This window comes from Bos indicus, chromosome 11 (genome assembly GCF_029378745.1).
Source record: "Bos indicus isolate NIAB-ARS_2022 breed Sahiwal x Tharparkar chromosome 11, NIAB-ARS_B.indTharparkar_mat_pri_1.0, whole genome shotgun sequence".
In the NCBI taxonomy this organism is placed as follows: Eukaryota; Metazoa; Chordata; class Mammalia; order Artiodactyla; family Bovidae; genus Bos; species Bos indicus.
The window spans coordinates 19,608,381-19,629,907 of NC_091770.1; the positions used below are offsets into that span (position 1 = coordinate 19,608,381).

General features: G+C 38.1%; 1 protein-coding gene across 4 annotated transcripts in view; it reads right to left on the reverse strand.

Annotated features, from left to right (window-relative positions):
• The window catches only part of PRKD3 (protein kinase D3), an 86,982-nt gene that overhangs the window by 5,452 nt on the left and 60,003 nt on the right, over positions 1 to 21,527 (reverse strand). For all 4 annotated transcript variants that reach the window (XM_070798506.1, XM_070798505.1, XM_019969996.2 and 1 more), the window contains 8 exons: positions 15,698 to 15,775; positions 14,294 to 14,570; positions 11,494 to 11,546; positions 9,352 to 9,424; positions 8,240 to 8,346; positions 3,109 to 3,270; positions 2,766 to 2,864; positions 43 to 310 (listed from right to left, as the gene is read on the reverse strand). In XM_070798506.1, the coding sequence (XP_070654607.1) occupies positions 43 to 310; positions 2,766 to 2,864; positions 3,109 to 3,270; positions 8,240 to 8,346; positions 9,352 to 9,424; positions 11,494 to 11,546; positions 14,294 to 14,570; positions 15,698 to 15,775 (1,117 nt within the window). The remainder of the gene's footprint in view (positions 1 to 42; positions 311 to 2,765; positions 2,865 to 3,108; positions 3,271 to 8,239; positions 8,347 to 9,351; positions 9,425 to 11,493; positions 11,547 to 14,293; positions 14,571 to 15,697; positions 15,776 to 21,527) is intronic.

A 21,527-nucleotide genomic window follows, 5' to 3' on the forward strand; every position in this document is an offset into this window, starting at 1 on the left:
TAAGAGGCACAGACCAAAAATTTAATTTTTTTTTTTTTTTACCTTCACCAGAAATTTCTCTCCATGGATTTGGTGGGTACATAAATGCAGCATTCTGGATTTGGTCATTTATATCTTCATCTTCATTAAAAGGGAATGTGCCACTGAGGCTCACATAGACGATAACTCCCACTGACCACATATCTAGAGAACGGTTGTAACCTTTGCTCCTGAGAACTTCAGGGGCCAAGTATGCTGGAGTTCCCACCACAGATCTCCTGAATGACTTTTCACCAATGATGCGTGCAAACCCAAAGTCACACAGCTTCACCTGGAAATAAGGATGATGTTAATTTTATATTATTGATATACAGATAAAATATATATCAATTTATTTATAATTACCTGTCCCTAAATATGATATGGAATCATTTAAACACATTTGCCAACTGTATTATGAATGCCAAAAGATTATACATACGGAAATTGTAAAATATCCTTTTCCCAAAAGGAAGATACATTTATAACTCTATGTTCCATTACTAATAGTATGAAGAACTTTGCTAAGAGCTTGTTTCAAACAATCACTTTTGAAGTGTAGCTTCCAGAATGCCAAATACCAGAATGGTGTTATGAGTGCTCATCATTTTTGATGAAATGGAAGGTGCTGATCTTTTATCATTTGGCTTGGAGACCCCTTTCTATCATCTATAAGCAGGAACTGTTTCATTTTTAAATCCATAGTGGCCTCACAGTGCCTGTATAAAGATACTCAAGTGTTTGCTGAATGAAAAATAAGTTATGATATTTAAAAACTTACCCTTTATTTTACTTAATCCTAGAATCTCTCTTCCCAAGGTCACTATATATTGGCAAGTATATATACACACCAGTCCAGGTGTGTTAAAAGGTAACTATTAATGTGGCCAGTAAAAGAGTAATACTAGAGATTGCTTGAAAGAATTAAGAGTAGCTTTTCTATGACTATGGAACAAAATATTGCCAGTTAGATGTTTAGATTTGAAAAGAGTTATGTCTGAGGGTAGCCATAGTCACTACCATGCTCTTTTGGAAAGAAAGCTCTGGAAATGTAATGAGCTTGCTGCCTATCCTCTAGCAGAGGTTCAAATTCTGGTGATTAAGGATACATCCATGCTGAGCAGCAAATGCCAAGTACTTCCCTGAGGGAAATGCCCAGATTCACAAAATGTCTTCACTAAAAACGTTAAGATGAGTTGAGAGATGAGGGATTTGGCCTCTAAAAACCAGTGATATACATAATGACTGGAAAGCAAAGATGGACCTTCATACGTGTTTTTATGATGTTTGTTTTGTGTCATTACTGAATTTGGCTACTTCCTCTGAGATTCAAATCCTATTTGAAGAACAGGATTATCAACCATGAAGAAATGTGAACTCTTTTCCCCCTCATTAAATGCCATATTTCAGCTAACATTTTGATAAAGATGACTTGGCAGTTTGGCAACTGAAAAAAGAGTGGCCATGCCTAGCATTTGATGAAAAAAAAAAAGAGTATCAAATAAATGACATTATTTTCCCTTTGATCCTAATGGAGGTTAGAAGGTTCGAGTTTTAACCTTAGCTGGAGGGGTGTGCATCCTTTGCCCATACTCCTTTGAAGATAAAATGAAATAATATATTGAAGCACTTTATTTAAAATATAGCATCATTAATTAATATTCAATAATTAATATATTGAATTAATAATTGAATAATTAATATTCAAAACAGCACCAGGCATACAGGGATTCACTATTGAATTCTATCAAACTAAAAAAAATAAAATAAAATATAGCATCAATGCTCATGGCACCTTTTTGATCTCATAAAGACAGGGGATTACTTTTATTCTCATATGCATTCTAAGAGGAATATGATTACTTCCTTAAATGTAAAAAGAGTTGAATAATTTTTTAAAATATATCTTTTTCTTTGAAGGACAATCTAAGTTGTATTTACCAACAGAATAGTCATCTGTTGCCCTCTTGTCTAATTGTTTTTTAAATAAATGCACATAAACAATAACTTGGAAATAAATTATTCGAGTTGATGACAGTCATGAGAAACATTCATAGGCAACACTAACGTACAGTCCTTAGGATAAATGATTCAGACTTTGGGTTAAGAACCATTTTTAGGTTATGAGATAAATCTGAATCAAGATGAACACGTTTTAATGAAATAAAATTTAACCAAGTGAAAAACAAAATGAGTATATCACATGCAGGAGACACATTATCAACATACGTATGTGAGCCCCGGTGGTGATGGGAAATGTAATTCTTCCATGGGTTTTGTCGAGAATGTTTGAAATACAGTACTCTAAAGAGGAAGAGTTGGCTGCCTGCCTCAGCCAAAATCTTGTCTTCCCATTTCAGGGTTATCCCTCAGTTTATTTCATAGGGAATTTGTCCTGAGGACCAAGCACCAACCAAGGCTACCTCTTCCTACTATATTCCCAAACTACAGGGGAGTGGTGAACTGTGCACAAATCACAAAAAAATTACTCCTTAAGAACTGGTCTAAAAAGTTATTAGGTGTAAAAAGTCTTCATGAACACAAACAATATATCAATAATTAGTAAAATCTCAATTCAAATTATTCAGGTATAAATCCTCCCTGGTAGTTACAAGCTAAAAACTTTATTTCTGTAGATAGTTATGAACTGAATCTACAGCACTGCCTTTCATTACATGTGTGCTTCACAATGCTGTCACACAGATATTTAAAACCATACTTTAAAAAGGTTCTGGAGAATATCTCACCTGAGGAAATGGCTCTGCTGATGCGAGTAGCACATTTTCTGGCTTTAAATCACAGTGCACAATATTCTTAAAATGTAGATTCCTCAAAGCAACAAGTATCTGTTATTGAAGAAGAGAGAATTTTTTCTGTTCCTGGAAAAGTCACAGCTAAATCCTAATTGGACCCCCCTGAACAGTATAATAATTTGGAAAGTCCATTACAGTTCATCAAGATTTAACTCCAAGTGTTATTGTCTTCTTCAAAGTAACAACACCCACAATATCCTGATATGTGAAAAACACTACTATTTCCCATAGTCCTTAATTTTTCTCTAGTTTCAAAAAAAAAAAAAGTTTAAAATACCTGTGTGACCATGAATTTAGTTATTCGTTCTGGAAGTCGACTTTTCTCACTAGATAAAATCATTTCCAGCATATCTCCATGTAGCTTTTCCATCACTACAAAAACTCTTTCCGGGGTTTCGAACATACATTCCAGGTTTACAATCCCAGGATGGTGCAAATTCTGAAGAGTTGCAGAATATTAGGTGACCAACTTGAGTAAAGTTTTACTATGCAAGTATCTAACAATGTACTGCAGTTAACTGTATGGAATAATGGCACAAAAGATAGCTCAGAAAAATAAAAGCAAACAAAAAGGATCATGGAGTTTGATTTTCAAAGTTCTGTACTGAAGAGAAGATGCACGGGAAGGGAAAGAATGTCTCCCCACTTTGATTATATAACTGCCCTTGTCCATTACTGCTTTTCCTTTTTTGTCATCTTTTTAATCTTCTGATGGTACTCTAACTTTATGCTATCCACAAATAGGCACCAACTACCAAAGTTTTAGCCAATTACACAGCTTTGGTTCTTCAGGGCTGTTTGTAAAGGTCTTGGCTCAACAGGTGGCTTTGTCTTGAAGGTAGTCATTTAAGTCCTGATCTCATATTATATCTTGATTTGGTCTTCCCTCTTTCAGGTTCAGCATCTCTACCACCATCACCCCATTTTTCTTAAGCACTATTAGGCGCACAGGTTGGGGCTTCCCTGATAGCTCAGTTGGTAAAGAATCCACCTGCAATGTAGGAGAGCCCAGTTTGATTCCTGGGTTAGGAAGATCTGCTGGAGAAGAGATAGGCTACCCACTCCAGTATTCTTAGGCTTCCCTTGTGGCTCAGCTCATAAAGAATTCATCTGCAATACAGGAGATCTGGGTTGGGAAGATCCGCTGGAGAAGGGAAAGGCTACCCACTCCAGTATTCTGGCCTGGAGAATTCCATGGACTGTGTAGTCCGTGGGGTCACAAAGAGTTGGACACGACTTAGTGACTTTCACTTTCAGGCTCACAAGTTGGAAAAATACAAAGCTGAATGTGATACTGTTTTTTTTTTTTTTAAAGCAAACTATCTTACTGGTATTAAAAACAAAACTTCCTCAAAAGTGAATTTGAGAAACCAGCGATACTCAAAAACATTTAATGGTTCTTTATGGACATAAATCTAAATTTCTGGATGAATTTTAGTATCTTCAATAACCTGGTTTCATTTTTCTTATTCAAACTTAAATATGTTCTTAAATACTGGCCCAAGTGATTAAATGTTTTAATCCTCATTAACAGAAATAGTTTTTTCTTATGCTTTTTTTCTCACACTATGGATATCTAATTACACCAAGAGGGCAAACTTTTTTCCAGCCTGTGTGAAGTTGGGCTCCATGTCTAAAATGTGTTTTGAATCCACCATCATTCTCAGTTCCCACCGTAATGCCTTAATTTTCGCTCACACTACCTCTCCCCTGGACTACTGCAGCAGTTGCCCCTGCACTCTCCATGCAGTGGTACTTATCCCACAGTACTGAATTACATGTATACATATCTTACTCTCTAGTACAGTACTGACAGCAGAGACCGTGTCTTAGTCATTTTTAGCTTAACTTCTGAATCATGGTTGGTGTTTTAAAACTGTTTAGAAAATGCACAGCAAGCACAAAGTAAATATTATTTATAATCAGCTTAAAATAATTTAATGATGGTGTTCCAGGTGGCAAAATAAAAAGTGATACAATCTTAATAGTAGATAAAGTGAAATACCCCAGTTGTGGGGCGTGATAATGGCAGTAAGCAGAAGAGTCAAAACGTCCTAACTCTGATCAATTTAGAGCTATAAGTGTGGCCAGCTGTCCCCTATACACCAAATTACCTCTCAAGTTTCTCACCCCCAACCCCTGCCATCCTTGAGAACATATGCATGAACACACCAAAACAGAAGTATGCTGTAACATAATTCTTATTAACAACGTCTTCTATTTATTTAATGTCCCATTTCCTCTGGAGTCTGTTTTGGTAAATTATAGTTTCATAGAGAATTAATCATCTTCTCCAGGCTTTCAAGTTTACCTAGTAGAGTTGCACAATATAGTATCTTAGTGAGTGAGAGTCGCTCAGTCGTGTCCAACTCTTTGTGACCCCATGGACTACACAGTCCACCGAATTCTCCAGGCCAGAATACTGGAGTGGGTAGCCATGCCCTCCTCCAGGGGATCTTCCCAACCCAGGGATCGAACCCAGGTCTCCTGCATTGCACGTGGTTCTTTACCAGCTGAGCCACCAAGATAGTATCTTAAGATTCCCTTAATTTTTTTCAGTATTTGTGATCATCCTCCCAAAATGTTTTTGTTTTCTTATATTTTGATTCACTTATTTTGTTGTTATCCCACCCACATAGCTAACCAGCTTTTGGATTTACTGTACTAAATTTATTAACTTCCAGTTTTATCTTTGTTAATTCTGTTTTCCTCAGGTTGACTGTTCCTCCTTTAACTTGAGTTGGACTCAATTCATTATTTTCATTCCTTCCTCATTAAGTATTTGACATTTCTATGAGTAGTAGTTTAAAAGCTCTGATAAACAGTATTTTCATAATTATTTTCTAAATACGTGGGTCATGATTTTACTCTCTGATTCAAGAATTAAGACTTTAAAAGTTTTTTTTCAGATGGTGGGAGATTTCTTTTCCCCAATTTTATAATTTATTTGCAGTTTTAGTACATTAAGATAAAAAACTGTTTTTTAGCTAATAAAGTATTTATTTATTTGTGGGTACAGAGTTCAATATAAACTGGTTATATCTACCTTATAATGTTTAGGCCTCTTCTGTTCTTACTTAGCTTTGTCTACTTCATCTGTCATGGACATCTGTGTATTTGTCTGTTCTTCCCTGTATGGTCACTGCTGCTGCTGCTGCTAAGTCGCTTCAGCCGTGTCCGACTCTGTGCGACCCTATAGACGGCAGCCCACCAGGCTCCCCCGTCCCTGGGATTCTCCAGGAAAGAACACTGGAGTGGGTTGCCATTTCCTTCTCCAGTGCGTGAAAGTGAAGTCGCTCAGTTGTGTCCAACTCTTAGCGACCCCATGGACTGGCAGCCCACCAGGCTCCTCTGTCCATGGGATTGTCCAGGCAAGAGTGCTGGAGTGGGGTGCCACTGCCTTCTCTAGTATGGTCACTAGTTTTCCTTTAAAGTTATTGACGTCATTTGGTTTAACGTGATTTGCACTCTTCCACTGAGTGCGCCCTTCTTAATTCACTTCATGTTTTTTCTTGAATTAAATCTTACTAGGTCATGATGCCCCTTCACTTTCTTCTATCTGAGAGAAACCCAGAGAGGCTGTCATGACTGTAGACCTCAGAAAGAGCCAGCAAAACCAGTTCTTGTTGTGATGCCTCTTTGTACATTTGCCCGGTCCATCTCCACTGTTTTTGGAAAAACTTCTACCTATTTTGTATATCTGAACTTTCTATCTATATTAGAGTATGCTTTTCTGTTTATCATTTTTCGTGTAGCTTCTGGGTAATTTCCAAGAAGAGAAGGGGAAAATACTGAATTTCCTATTTACATAGGGAGCCAGGAGAGCACTTCATCTTTTCTCCCACTACTCTACTACCCTCTTCAGGCAATAACAAAAGATTTTACATTACCACATTGTTATGAAATGAAAGGAACAAAATCCCCCATACTACAATTATTTAATTCTGTTCCCAGTCAGGCAATATCAATGAAAAGAACAAGAGTGATATAATAATAAAGTGTTTACATTGTATATTACCTGCAAATTCCTAAACTTAGTTTTATTAACATCTGCAGTTGGTAACATGGGAGATATAAGCTTCAGTATTTAGTTCAGAACTGTATTTGTGATCAAAGTTACAAGGAGAACTTATATCTGGAATCTAAAGTCTGACACAAATGAACATTTCTATGAAACAGACACAGACTCACAGAAATAAAGAACAGACTGGGGGGAAGGGGTGGGGGAAGGATGGATTAGGAGTTTGGGATCAGCAGATGCAAACCAGTACACACAGGATGGATAAGCATCAAGGTCCTACTGTACAGCACAGGAACTATACTCATTATCCTATGATAAACCATAATGGAGGAGAATATATATGTATGTGTGTGTGTGTGTGTGTGTGAGTTACTTTGTTGTATAGCAGAAATTAACACAACATTGTAAATCAACTACAATAAAACTTTAAAAAGTGACAAGGAGAAATCAAGTCTTATGAATAAATCCTTAATATTTATTTTTTGCATAAAAACTGGATATTGAGAAAGAGTCCAAAATTAGATATGAAAAAAGATCTCTAACAATATTTTCAAACCCTAATGCAGAGTCTGAATGCTACTATTCAGACTATTTTAAAGGTAGCTTCATAGGAGGAGGCAGCCTTGAAGTGACCACACAGGTAGCTTGTAGACCACCATCTTTTGATCATCTGGGAAAAAGTGAGGCAGGTGTTAGTAACAGTGACCAGTAATGTAATAAATGTAAACTTAATTACATGTTTACAACTTTCTTACCTTCTTCTCCAAAGAAGCACCAAGTTCAATAGGCTGGGTCTTCTTGAACTTCACCCACAAGCAAATAGGGCTCTGACAGCATTAACTATTACATTTTCTTAAATACCATGCAAAAGCTACACAATGAATCAATAAACATTTGCATATTATAAATTAAATGTATTCAGAAAAATAAAGCTAACTTTTAATCTTCTAGATGACTTCCAAAATAGATAAACATGTTACATGAGAATAAAAACTCATAGTAATTTATTTTATGGAATTTAACTCACTGCCAATATATCTTTAAAAGTATAGCTTGATGGATTAAACTGTTATAATGAAATCCGGTGGTAGAAGTATCAAAGTGTTTTTTATAGTTCATGGAGTGATGAGTTAAGAATGAAATTTGAGCTTTTTAAATTTAACACTTTACTTATGAAAACGTGTTCCCAACAACCTACTACCATAATGTCAGTCCTTTTAACTCCTAGATTACTGTAACGTAATTTTGCCCTTTTTTAAAAAAAGGGAGTTAATTCAGAAGCTCACTGGCCTCTCACTGAGCCAAAATGTTATAAGATGCGAAGAAAGAAAACAAAAACCAAATCTTGCTGGTTCAAAATGAAAACCAATACAAAGCAACTTTTTACCTGTAAAATAGCCACTTCATTACGGAGCTGACTTTCCTGTTTTGTGGGGAATCTCATCTTATCAATTACTTTAATAGCCACATCCCTTCCAGTCTTTCTGTGTTTTCCTATTTTTCAAAAAAGTTCAGGTAAGAAAGAAGATGCAAATTGATGTCACATACAATACAGAAGTTTCATTAGGAAGTCGTCCACAAACTGAAATTGATATGTATTTACTTTTGTATTTCTTTTAGGGGGCAGGCTCATTTTGTTCTTTCTCCATCACTCATCTATAATTACTATAATTTTCCCTTATAGTAACTGCCTCTAATAAAGGCTGTTTTGTTATTTGAAATAGCAGGGAATTTGAATGAACCTGTCTGCTGAAAAATAATCCACCTTATTAAATAAATGAAAATTAACTATGTGACTTAGTCTTCAGAAATTCTGTCAAGATAGAAACACTGTACCATGGAATTCATTTTATTCTAGGTTCTTTGCAGAGTGATTTAACTATGTATTAGGGTAAATCTTCAAGCAGAAAGGCCAACTAGTTGTGGTAAGGAATGCAAATGGTTTAACATTACTTTTCTACCTTGCATCATAGCTTGTAAAGTAGCTTTACATACATTAATGAATACAGGCTAGGCTGTATAAGCCCCATTAAACTGATGAAGATACTGAGGCACAGTGAGGTTAAAAGGCTTCGGCAATGTAAGTCAGAGTGAGGTAAGATTTCAGGTGTTAGACCTGATAAATCATGTGTGCCAACCGCAGACAAACGGGCAACTGTGTGGGAAAACCAGTGGGGCACATACTTCAGTAAATGAACTCTCAGAGTCCAACACAAACTTCAAGCCACACAAAGATCTTTCTGTGTAAGCTACAAGAAACGACGAAAACTACTGTGAATTTTCGGATTCTCTGTTTCTTTTTAAAGTTTTCAATTTAAATTAAGAAATTAATACTAAGTTATAGTGAAAAGGACTTATCTAAAACTATGCAGATTAATCTCTGAGGAAGAAACCACTTGCAAAATTGTGAAAACATGCTAACAACTGGCAGATGATTTTTAGATTTCCTAATTTTATACATTATCTACAATATGCAAAAGGCTGCAACTGCTTACTTACCTCCATAGACGATACCAAACTGGCCTGAACCAAGTACCTCATCTGCAAAGATCTGGTAAACGGTACTGATGTCCTATTTGGGAAAGAATAAGTGTTATTAGTTCCATGAAACCATGTCCATATCTCTGATTCTTTTCATTCAAATACTTACATACATTTCAGTTTTTAATGGTTGAGGGATTTCTTTTTCACAAAATACTTTATGAAATACTGACATTCTCTGTCCTAAAAAAGACCAACTTTACTATGACTCTTAATGTACAACTATAATGTATTCTGTAAGACCACCACTGGGGGAAAAATGATTTGAATTAAAAAATATATTTATTAAGTAGTGATCTATAAAAAGTAAATTAACATAAAAATTAAGAAGAAAGTTTTACCAACTTTACTATTAAAGAGATTTGCTATTTTTGACTTCAAAGAAAAACTCAAAGTTTTGTATTTTTGAGATTTGTATTTTTGAGACTTATTTTGAAAGACTGATGAAATATGTGTAACTCATATCCACTCCTCAATCTTCTTCCTTCCCTTTCCTCTTTTTTTCCCATTAGTGGCTGCTGCTGTCAGAATATTCTTAGAAAGCATTCTCCAATCCTTTCCACAGATCCTCAGTCAAGGTCTCATTTGGGTATGTGCTACAGTCTCCAAGACGCCAGGGACTACACTTATTTTGTTCAGTGTTACATTCCCAGACAGTGCTTTCTCATGGTAGTCACTGGATTGAATAAACCAGGCCTCATTCCCTCATTAGTAAAGCAAATATAATAACATCTATCTTACTGGATTTTTAAGTGAATTAAATGAAGATATATAAAGTGTCAAGTCTAGTGCCTGGCATATAAAAATCAGTACTTCCACAAACCCCTCATTTCCACTTAAATTAGGTAATCTTAAATAAGCTGAATTCCCTGGGACTTGGTCTTTTCATCTGTAAAAATGAAATGAGAAAACTTCTTTCTCTCCCCAGTACTCTGGTTCCTTTGCTACCTACCAACCCACTCCAATATTCTTGCCTGGAGAATCCCAGGGACAGAGAAGCCTGCTAGGCTGCTGTCCACAGGGTTGGACACGACTGAAGCGACTGCACATGCACACATGCTGCCTGGACAAGAGACACACAGATCAAACCTCCCTGAAACCCTCCATCCCCCACAACACTACTGGATATCCAGTTTCTATACAATCTTAGAAAACCCAATGTTTATGTGTTACTGAACAGTAACAGCTGGATGCCCCAAGTTGAAGAGTAAGAGAGATTTGAATCAAATAAATTTATATACAGCTTTTGGGCTTCTTTTTCTAGCCTTTTTTCTAACTAATCCAGGAGCTGGCAAACTAGGCTTGTGGGCCAAATCCAGCCTGCTGCCTCTTTCTGTATGGCTTCTGAACTAAGAACAGTTTACATTTTTAAATGGTTGAAAAAAAAATCACAATAATGTCATCTTGTAAAACATGAAATTATATGAAATTCAAATATAAGTGTTCACAAAAAAACTTATACTGGAAAACACTCAAGCTCATTCCTGTATGTACTGACTATGGCTTTCTCACAATGGCAGCAGAGTTGAGTTTATAACTGTATATAGTCTGCAAAGCCTAAAATATTTACTTCCATCCCCTTATAGAAAGTATGCTGACCCCTAATGTAAACCCCCACGTGTACCAGCTCAACTGAGTCCTCACTCTGCCTTAAAATCCTGCATTTTCTGCTTCTCTGTACTTTCATGAAATTTTCTCTCACTGCCATCCTCTCAGCACTCGTGTCAAAACTCTTTTTAAGTATATTTCAAGTTCTACTTCCTTTAGGAAGTTTTCCCTGCTCTGACCCAGCAAGTAGCCTCTCTCTTCTCTTTGAACTAGTCTATCACTCTGTAATATACTAATGCCACTTATGAAAAAGTTAACTTTATTTTTATAATTTAAAAGGAAACTGCCTCAGTTTCCTTCATAAAGCAGAACTCCTCCAGGAAGTTACCACCCACACAGTTCAGTCTAGTGTCTTCAGGCAAACTGCACAGTACTCTGGGTTATAAACTTATTTTCTTTCTTTTTTTTTTAAACTTATTTTCTAGTAAGACTTTCACATTTTATTTTCCTTAATTACCCAATCTTCATATTTCAGCTGTAATATTTACTTACCACATTCTCTTGGATCTGACAATTAGATACAGAGATACTGGTAGACAAATCTTCTGTAAAATGAATGATAATATGGGGAAAAAAACTTAGTATATAACTTAGTAATACTAATATTTACTGACATGTGAATGCTTACAGTACATTAAATTTTAAAAACTAGCTAACATACAGTTAATAGCATTACATTAAAACAAAATTTATCCCTAAACAATACTGATCCATCAACAGGAAACTGGTAAAATAGAATACACATCCATACAAAAGAATTCTATCTACACATTTAAGGATGCAGGGCTGTAAGTACTGAGTCAGAAAGCTATTTATATTATTAAGTTAAAAAGGTATGTTTCAGGGTAGTGGCATATGAAAAGCAAACAAAATATGATCACTTCTGGTGAGGGAGAGAGATGGGGTTGAGGAACAAAGATTTTTTTATATGCTTCTAGACTGTTCAAAAAATGTATAGAAAGTATGCATTATTGTCATAAAACATTAAAATTATATAAACATATAATTCTGAAATATGACATTAAATAGTTCATAAAATCAAGTTGTAAAAAGATCATACATCTTTTACAACAAACATGACTTTTATGAAAATAAAAATATAACAAGACCGTACAAATAGAATAGACTTCCCTCTTCCCAAGCCACCCCCAAAAGAAATATACACCAAACTATTAATAATGGTTTTCTGAGGGGGGAGATATACAACTGGGAATAGGGGGACACGTCACATGCATATAGGGAAGACATTCTCATTTTATATTACATATTTCTATAAAGTTTAAATGTCTATATTACTTTGGTAAGCAAAGGAAGTAACTGACAAGAAAATTAGAAATGAGAAAAGTAAAGCAAGAGACTAGTTCTCAAACATCTAGAATCTCAGTGATAAAGAAAAAGGTAAGAAATTTCTTTTATAATCCCAAATATAAAAACATAAAACTTCATTAAGAAGAAAATGTAAGCAACTATACATCAAAAAATAAGTAAATGACTGTGGAAACTCCATTTTAAAATATTGTCAATTTAAAAATATTAAGTCAACTTTAAATAACCCCAAAAATCAAATATTAATGCAAGAGACCAAAAAAGCACAGCATCAATAAAATGAATGAGCCTAAAACTCTGCTTTTCAGTAGTTCCAGTTTTCTAGTTTAAGTTAATATTTATTATGTTTCAAAGGCCTCCACTGTCTTAACTCCATCCAGTTTTCATTCCTATCACTTCCCAGGAGAACTCTGCTCCAGACTGGTTGTTATAAGGACAGCAGCAACAGCAGCAGCTGCACAGTGAGAGTGCCACAACTAGGTCAGGAATGGTGCTAAGTGCATCATATGCAATTATTATATCATTCTCCCTTTAGATGAGAGAACTGAAGAAGCCAAGACCATGAAGCTAGCAAAGTGGCAGAACTGGGCTTTCATTCTCCCTTAGCCCTTTTGCAGTCTGTCCTTAGGGGCTTATAATCCTAGGAAGAGTCCATGGATGGGCTTGAGAAGGATCCTAAATCCAATTATATATAAAATTTGTGTTCTGTATCTGCATTATTTTCTGGGGTGAAAGGTCCAACTGAATATCAGACAGTTCTAAAATCCCCTCAAATTTAAGAAACATTGTGATTATCCATTTTATTCATCCTTTCAGAATCAATATTCAACACCAGACATTTTCATGGTCATTACCCTCATGCCTTTGATCACAGGTCCCCTTAATTCCACGCACACCCCTAGGTTGGCTCTGCCTATCCTAACTTATGTGAGATCCAAGGTCAAGGTCCAAATCAGGCTTCTCTATCTATGAAGTCTCCACTTACCTTCCTATCTGTATCTGAGTCCTTGAGAAATGCACTGCTCCTTTTTGCACTCTACTGCTTTATGTACCTATTTCCCTGCCTATCTTTAAAAAAATCTCTGTATTTCTTTTGTATTCTAGCTCAGGGCCTAGCATAATGCCAAGATGAGGTATACTAAGCAGCATAGCTTAACTGAAATAAAAGGCATACAGAAACTGGTTGAGGGAATTCCCTGTCCATCCAGGGGTTAGGACTTGGTGCTTTCACTGCTGGGCTCAGTCCCTGGTCGGGGAACTAAGATCCCACAAGCTGTGCAGTGCAGCTAGAAAAGAAAAGAGGCTAACATCTCTTTCAATTTAAATGTATTTGCCTGATGAATGAAAGCTGTTTCACCATAAATGACGTAATGTCAATGGGGGGGTGGGTGCAGGGAAGTGATATTTTACTATGGCTTTGTGATTAAGTATTCACTTGAAACTTAAAACAAATTTAGGTTTTATTTTATAAATTTTGTTGGTGCAAAGCACATGTGTTTCAATATATTTTTTTAATGTTTCTGAATGTTTTAATTCAGTTAAAACGAATGCAGCACTTCTGACTTCATACATTTTATAAGTACTATGTGAACTGCAACGCTTTACAGACTGAAAATCCCACCATGAAGCACCATCCTAATACTATTAGCTTACTTAACCCCTTCTGGTTCTCTTTCATTTAATGCTGACAACTCTATACAGCAGGTTCGTTACAGAAAAGGAAAGTACTTGCCAAGATCACATAACAGGTCAGCAGAGCCAAGATTTAAATGCAGGCAGACTTGACTCTGGAGCCTCGCTCTGGGGACTGCAAGCACATACTATGACCAACATAATTTTATAAAGCAATTGACTAACGGTATTGATTCTAAAAATGAGGCTTAAAATAAATACAGAAACACAACTGCACCCACAAAACACTTAAGAACCAAATGGGGAAAAAGTCATCAAGAAGCTTATTGCTTACTGTGATCTTTCCCTTGGCCTGGAGAAGTACAGACACTGGCTTGAGGCGTCACAGGCATGAGAGCTTGGCGAATTGCTTTTTCCCAGCTCTGTGCTACATCAAGTCCCACTCCAGTGGCAGCAAGAACAGGATTGTGAGAGCTGTCCCCATTGTTCTCACCAACAAAGTATACCATAGTATCAGTGATGATTTCAAAACAGTGTGGGTTGCTGCCTTGTGAAATGCTTGTGAAATCTTGTGGTGAAGATATGCGGAGAATTTCTGAAAGTGGAATTTCCTGAAGTAAAGAACTAAGCGTTAGGAAACATGAATATGTGGGCTTTTTTTCAAATACACTAAACAATCAAAGATATGCATTTCTAATGAATACCACTAAAGACAAACACAAGTATGTGAATGTGGCACATGGACACACAGTCAAGTCTTACGAGGGTATCTGCTCTGAATGATCTGCATGTCCATCAAGGACAAAGGCAGAGAGCATGGAGTATAATAACCAAGCTAGTAATTCAGGCCTGTAGCAGATCATTAGAAAGAAAGGATTTAGAAGGGCGGTTGCTGCTATAGCCAACACCTGCCATATCCCAGCTGTCAGGAAGTCATCTCAACAACAACTCTACTGGCTGCCATCTGCAAGATATGGCCCCAAAGGAGAACGAGAAAGAAATAACAGCAGCAAAGGAGTATGTCAGAATAAGTGTAAGTGCTCTATTCTGGTTCTGTCCATAACTTTAACAATCATTTATGTTTAGTCTACTTCCTAAAGTAGAAAACTTCTTTAGAAAAACCCAACCAATTCAAAGCAATTCATTAGTCTCTATTTTCTTTCTTCCTGATACAATCACTATACTAACAATTTTATCTGGTGTCAACTGGTGACATGGCAAAATGTGGAGCAAGTTGAGCAAAGAGAATTATATAAAAAAGAGCCAAAAGAAGCATCTGGGAATTGGGGTCTAAGGTAAAATGGAAAATGGAAGAAATGCTGAATACCACAATGGCTTCTTCTGATCAGCAATAATCACAGGACTTCTCATAGTCTAATCTAAATCACAGTCTAGTTGTCTTTTCGTATGCAAGGGTCAAGTCCCTTATATAAAATGGCTAGACATCCACTGATACGGAGGACCACCTGGTACCCAGAAGGAAAACAGCAGCAACCTCATAGGCCAGAAAAAAAGAATCGCACAACAACAAAAAAAACTTCGGCAGCAAGGCTGTTGCAAGGGATGAGATGGAGGGGTAGAGGGTACTTGCTTTTACAAGGATCTTAACAGTGACTTCTAGAAACTATATTAGGCAGAGCTGTAATCCAATATAACAACTAATAAATATTACTTGGATATATTTGGAAAACACACAGTATTTTAATGTACATATTTTTAAAAGATGTGAAATTTTTACCTTATAATACTTTGATCCAGATTCGTTTTGAAACAGTGTAAGACATTTGCTGTCCAGTCTCCAATAATGCCTTTTTCTCTACAAAGAGCACAAAACTGTAAGGTTCAAAAGTAATGATTCCTCCAAAGTGTCTGAACTCTCCATTCCCTCTCATCTCTTATCTATAAGTTTGTACTGGTATAAAATTCATGAGCTTCAAAATTTGAAAAATTAAAAAGATAGTGAAAAGTATACTTCCATCATCACCCCTATCTCACTCCCACCTTTACTCAAGGCAAACAATGTTACTACATTTTGGAGGTTTCTTTTCAGGAATCTTATGCATGCACACACAAATACTTAATTTATCCGTGGACTAAATTTCTAAAGTATGCCTTACTGGATCAAAAGATAAATGCATATGTAATTTTTCTTGACAGTGTTAAGTTATTCCTCTATTTCTGGATCCAACTTATAGTCTCATCAGTAACATGAGGGTGTTATTTACTCAAACCTTCACTAATACAGCTTATTACTAACCCTTTTCATCCTGTGCTACACTGATAAATAAAAACTAGTATTTTCGTAACATTTTCTAAAATTTATTTAATTGAAAGGTAATTGCTTTACAGGATTTTGTTGCTTTCTGTCAAACCTCAACATGAATCAGCCATAGGTGTATATATATGTATCTCCTCCCTTCTGAACCTCCCTCCCATCTACCTTCCTATCCCACCCATCCAGGTTGATAAAGAGCCCATTTGAGTTTCTTGAGACATACAGCAAATTCCCATTGGCTATTTTACATATGGTAATGTAAACTTCCATGCTACTCTCTCCATACATCTCACCCTCTCCTCCTCTCTCCCCATGTCCGTAAGTCTCTTTCCATGTCTGTTCCTCCACTGCTACCCTGCAAATAAATTCTTCAGTATCATTTTTCTACATTCTGTGTATGTGTTTAGTTCAGTTCAGTTGCTCAGTCGTGTCTGACTTTGTGATCCCATAGACTGCATCATGCCAGGCCTCCCTGTCCATCACCAACTCCCAGAGCCTACTCAACTCATGTCCATCGCGTTAGCGATGCCATCCAACCATCTCATCTCCTGTCGTCCCCTTCTCCTCCGGCCTTCAATCTTTCCCAGCATCAGGGTCTTTTCCATTGAGTTGGTTCTTCACATTAGGTGGCCAAAGTATTGGAGTTTCAGCTTCAGCATCAGTCCCTCCAATGAATATTCAGGACTGATTTCCTTTAGGATGGACTGGTTGGATCACCCTGCAGTCCAAGGGCCTCTCAAGAGTCTTCTCCAACACCACAGTTCAAAAGCATCAATTCTTAGGCACTCAGTTTTGTTTATAGTCCAACTCTCTCATCCATACATGACTACTGGAAAAACCATCACTTTAACTAGATGGACCTTCGTTGGCAAAGTAATGTCTCTGCTTTTTAATACGCTGTCTAGTTTGGTCATAGCGTTTCTTCCAAGGAGCAAGCGTCTTTATTGTAAAGCTATAGTCACCATCGGCAGTGATTTTGGAGCCCCCCAAAATAAAAGTCTCGCACTCTTTCCATTGTTTCCCCATCTATTTGCCATGAAGTGATGGGACTGGACGCCATGATCTTCGTTTTCTGATCTTCGTTTTCTGAATGTTGAGTTTTAAGCCTACTTTTTCACTCCTCTTTCACATTCATCAAGAGAATGTTCAGTTCTTCGCTTTCTGCCATGAGGGTGGTCTCATCTGCATATCTGAGATTATAGATATTCCTCCCAGCCATCATGATTCCAGCTTGTGCTTCATCCAGTCTGGCATTTCGCACGATGTACTCTGCATGTAAGTTAAATAAGCAGGGTGACTACAGCCTTTCCCGATTTGGAACCAGACGCATTCCTTTCCCGATTTGCTACCAGTCTGTTGTTCCATGTCCAGTTCTAACTGTTGCTTCTTGACCTGCATACAGATTTCTCAGGAGGCAGGTCAGGTGGTCTAGTAACCCCATCTTTTCAAGAATTTTCCACAGTTTGTTGTGATCCACACAGTCAGAGGATTTGGCATAGTCAACAAAGCAGATGTTTTCCTGGAACTCTTGCTTTTTTGATGATCCAACGGATGTTGGCAATTTGATCTCTGGTTCCTCTGTCTTTTCTAAATCCACTTTGAATGTCTGGAAGTTCACGGTTCACGTACTGTTAAAGCCTGGCTTGGAGAATTTTGAGCATTATTTTGTTAGTGTGTGAGATGAGTGCAATTGTATGGTAGTTTGAGCATTCTTTGGCATTGCCTTGCTTTGGGATTGGAATGAAAACTGACCTTTTCCAGTCCTGTGGCCACTGCTGAGTTTCCCAAATTTGCTGGCATATTGAGTGCAACACTTTCACAGCATCATCTTTCAGGATTTGAAATAGCTCAACTGGAATTCCATCACCTCCACTCAGATCAGATCAGATCAGTCGCTCAGTCGTGTCCGACTCTTTGCGACCCCATGAATCGCAGCACACCAGGCCTCCCTGTCCATCACCAACTCCCAGAGTTCACTGAGACTCACGTCCATCGAGTCGGTGATGCCATCCAGCCATCTCATCCTCTGTCGTCCCCTTCTCCTCTTAGCCCCAATCCCTCCCAGCATCAGAGTCTTTTCCAATGAGTCAACTCTTCGCATGAGGTGGCCAAAGGACTGGAGTTTCAGCTTCAGCATCATTCCCTCCAAAGAAATCCCAGGGCTGATCTCCTTCAGAATGGACTGGTTGGATCTCCTTGCAGTCCAAGGGACTCTCAAGAGTCTTCTCCAACACCACAGTTCAAAAGCATCAATTCTTCAGTGCTCAGCCTTCTTCACAGTCCAACTCTCACATCCATACATGACCACAGGAAAAACCATAGCCTTGACTAGATGAACCTTTGTTGGCAAAGTAATGTCTCTGCTTTTGAATGTGCTATCTAGGTTGGTCGTAACTTTCCTTCCTAGGAGTAAGCGTCTTCTAATTTCATGGCTGCAGTCACCATCTGCAGTGATTTTGGAGCCCAGAAAAATAAAGTCTGACACTGTTTCCACTGTTTCCCCATCTATTTCCCATGAAGTGATGGGACCAGATGCCATGATCTTTGTTTTCTGAATGTTGAGCTTTAAGCCAACTTTTTCACTCTCCACTTTCACTTTCATCAAGAGGCTTTTGAGTTCCTCTTCACTTCACAGTGATGCTTCCTAAGGCCCACTTGACCTCACATTCCAGGATGTCTGGCTCTAGGTGAGTGATCACACCATCGTGGTTATCTGGGTCATGAAGATCTTTTCTGTATAGTTCTTTTTTTTTTTTTTTTCTGTATAGTTCTTCTGTGTATTCTTGCTGCCTCTTCTTATCCTCTGCTTCTATCAGGTCCATACCATTTGTGTCCTTTATTGTGCCCATCTTTGCATGAAATGTTCCCTTGGTATCTCTAATTTTCTTGAAGAGATCACTAATCTTTTCCCATTCTATTGTTTTCCTCTATTTCTTTGCACTAATCACTGAGGAAGGCTTTCTTCTCTCTCCTTGCTGTTCTTTGGAACTCTGCATTCAAATGGGTATATATTTCCCTTTCTCCTTTGCCTTTCACTTCTCTTCTTTTCTCAGCTATTTGTAAGGCTTCATCAAACAACCATTTGGCCTTTTTGCATTTCTTTTTCTTGGGGATGGTCTTGATCACTGCCTCTTGTACAAAGTCACGAATCTCCATCCATAGTTCTTCAGGCACTCTATCAGATCTAATCCCTTGGATCTAATTGTCACTTCCACTGTATAAGGGATTTGATTTAGGTCATACCTGAATGATCTAGTGGTTTTTCCTACTTTCTTCAATTTAAGTCTGAATTTGGCAATAAGGAGTTCATGATCTGAGCCACAGTCAGCTCCCGGTCTTGTTTTTGCTGACTGTATAGAGCTTCTCCATCTTTGGCTGCAAAGAATATAATCAATCAATCTGATTTCAGTGTTGGACATCTGGTGATATCCATGTGTACAGTCTTCTCTTGTGTTGTTGGAAGAGGGCGTTTGCTACGACCAGTGTGTTTTCTTTGCAAACTCTGTTAGCCTTCACCCTGCTTTGTTTTGTACTCCAAGGCCACATATGCCTGTTACTCCAGGTATCTCTTGACTTCCTACTTTTGCATTCCAGTCCCCTATAATGAAAATGACACCTTTTTTGGGTATTAGTTCTAGAAGGTCTTGTAGGTCCTTCACAGAACTGTTCAGCTTCTTCAGCATTATTGGTCAGGGCATAGACTTGGATTACTGTGATAATGCATGGTGCCTTGGAAATGAACAGAGATTATTCTGTCATTTTTGAGATTGCATCCAAGTACTGCATTTTGGACTCTTGTTGACTATGATGGGTACTCCATTTCTTCTAAGGGATTCATCCCCACAGTAGCAGATATAATGGTCATCTGAATTAAATTCACCCATTCCAGTCCATTTTAGGTCACTGATTCCTAAAATGTCGATGTTCACCCTTGCCATCTCCTGTTTGACCACTTCCAATTTGCCTTGAGTCATGGACTTAACATTCCAGGTTCCTATGCAATATTGCTCTCTACAGCATCGGACTTTACTACCATCACCTGTCACATCCACAACTGGGTGTTTTTGCTCTAGCAGTACACCTGGGAAACCGAGTGGCCGGGACGAGGAGGTCATTAAGGCACATGGCCCACCTGGGACAGTGCAATCTCCAAGCAGTTGGTCACCTGAGCTGCTCAGACCTGGGAAGGTCACAAAATGCACACCCAACCCACAAAGACTGATCCAGAACTATGTCTGAGTGTCACCTGTGGAGGTACGGGTCAGCAGTGGCCTGCTGGAGGGGCTCTGGGGGCAGCAGACCTGGGTATGGCATAAGCCCTCTTGGAGGAGGTCACCATTAACCCCACCATAGAACCACCAGAACTTACACAGGAACTGAGGAAACAGATTCTTGGAGGGTACAAACAAAACCTTGTGTGCACCAGGTCCCAGGAGAAAGGAGCAGTGACCCCACAAGAAACTGACCCAGACATGTCCATGAGTACCCAGGAGTCTCTGGCAGAGGTGTGGGTCGGCGGTGGCCTGCTACAGGGTTGGGGGCACTGAGTGCAGCAGTGCGTGCATGGACCTTTTGAAGGAGGTCGCTATCATCTTCACTACCTCCACCACAGTTTGGCCTCAGGTTAAGCAACAGGGAGGGAACACAGCCCTGCCCATCAATAGAAAATTGGATTAAAGATTTATCTGAAAATGGCCTGGACCATCAGAACAAGACCCAGTTTCCCCCTCAGTCAGGCTCTCCCATCAGGAAGCTTCCATAAGCCTCTTATTCTTATCCATCATAGGGCAGACAGAATGAAAACCACAATCACAGAAAACTAACCAATCTCATCACATGGACCACAGCCTTGTCTAGCTCAAGCAAACTATGAGCCATGCCTCGTAGGGCCACCAACGACAGAGGGGTCATGGCAGAGAGTTCTGACAAAACGTGGTCCACTGGAGAAGGGAATGGCAAACCACTTCAGTATTCCTGCCTGAGAACCCCATGAACAGTATGAATAGGCAAAAAGGTATGACACTGAAAGATAAACTCCCCAAGTTGGTAGGTGCCCAATATGCTACTGGAGAAGAGTGGAGAAATATGCATTAGTATATGATATTCATCTTTCTCTTTCTGACTTACTTCACTCTGTGTAATAGGTTCTAGGTTCATCCACCTCATTAGAACTGACTCAAATGCATTCCTTTTTATGACTAATATTCCATTGTGTATATGTACCGCAACTTCATCCATTAATCTGTTGATGGACATCTAGGTTGCTTCCATGTTCTAGCTATTGTAAATAGTG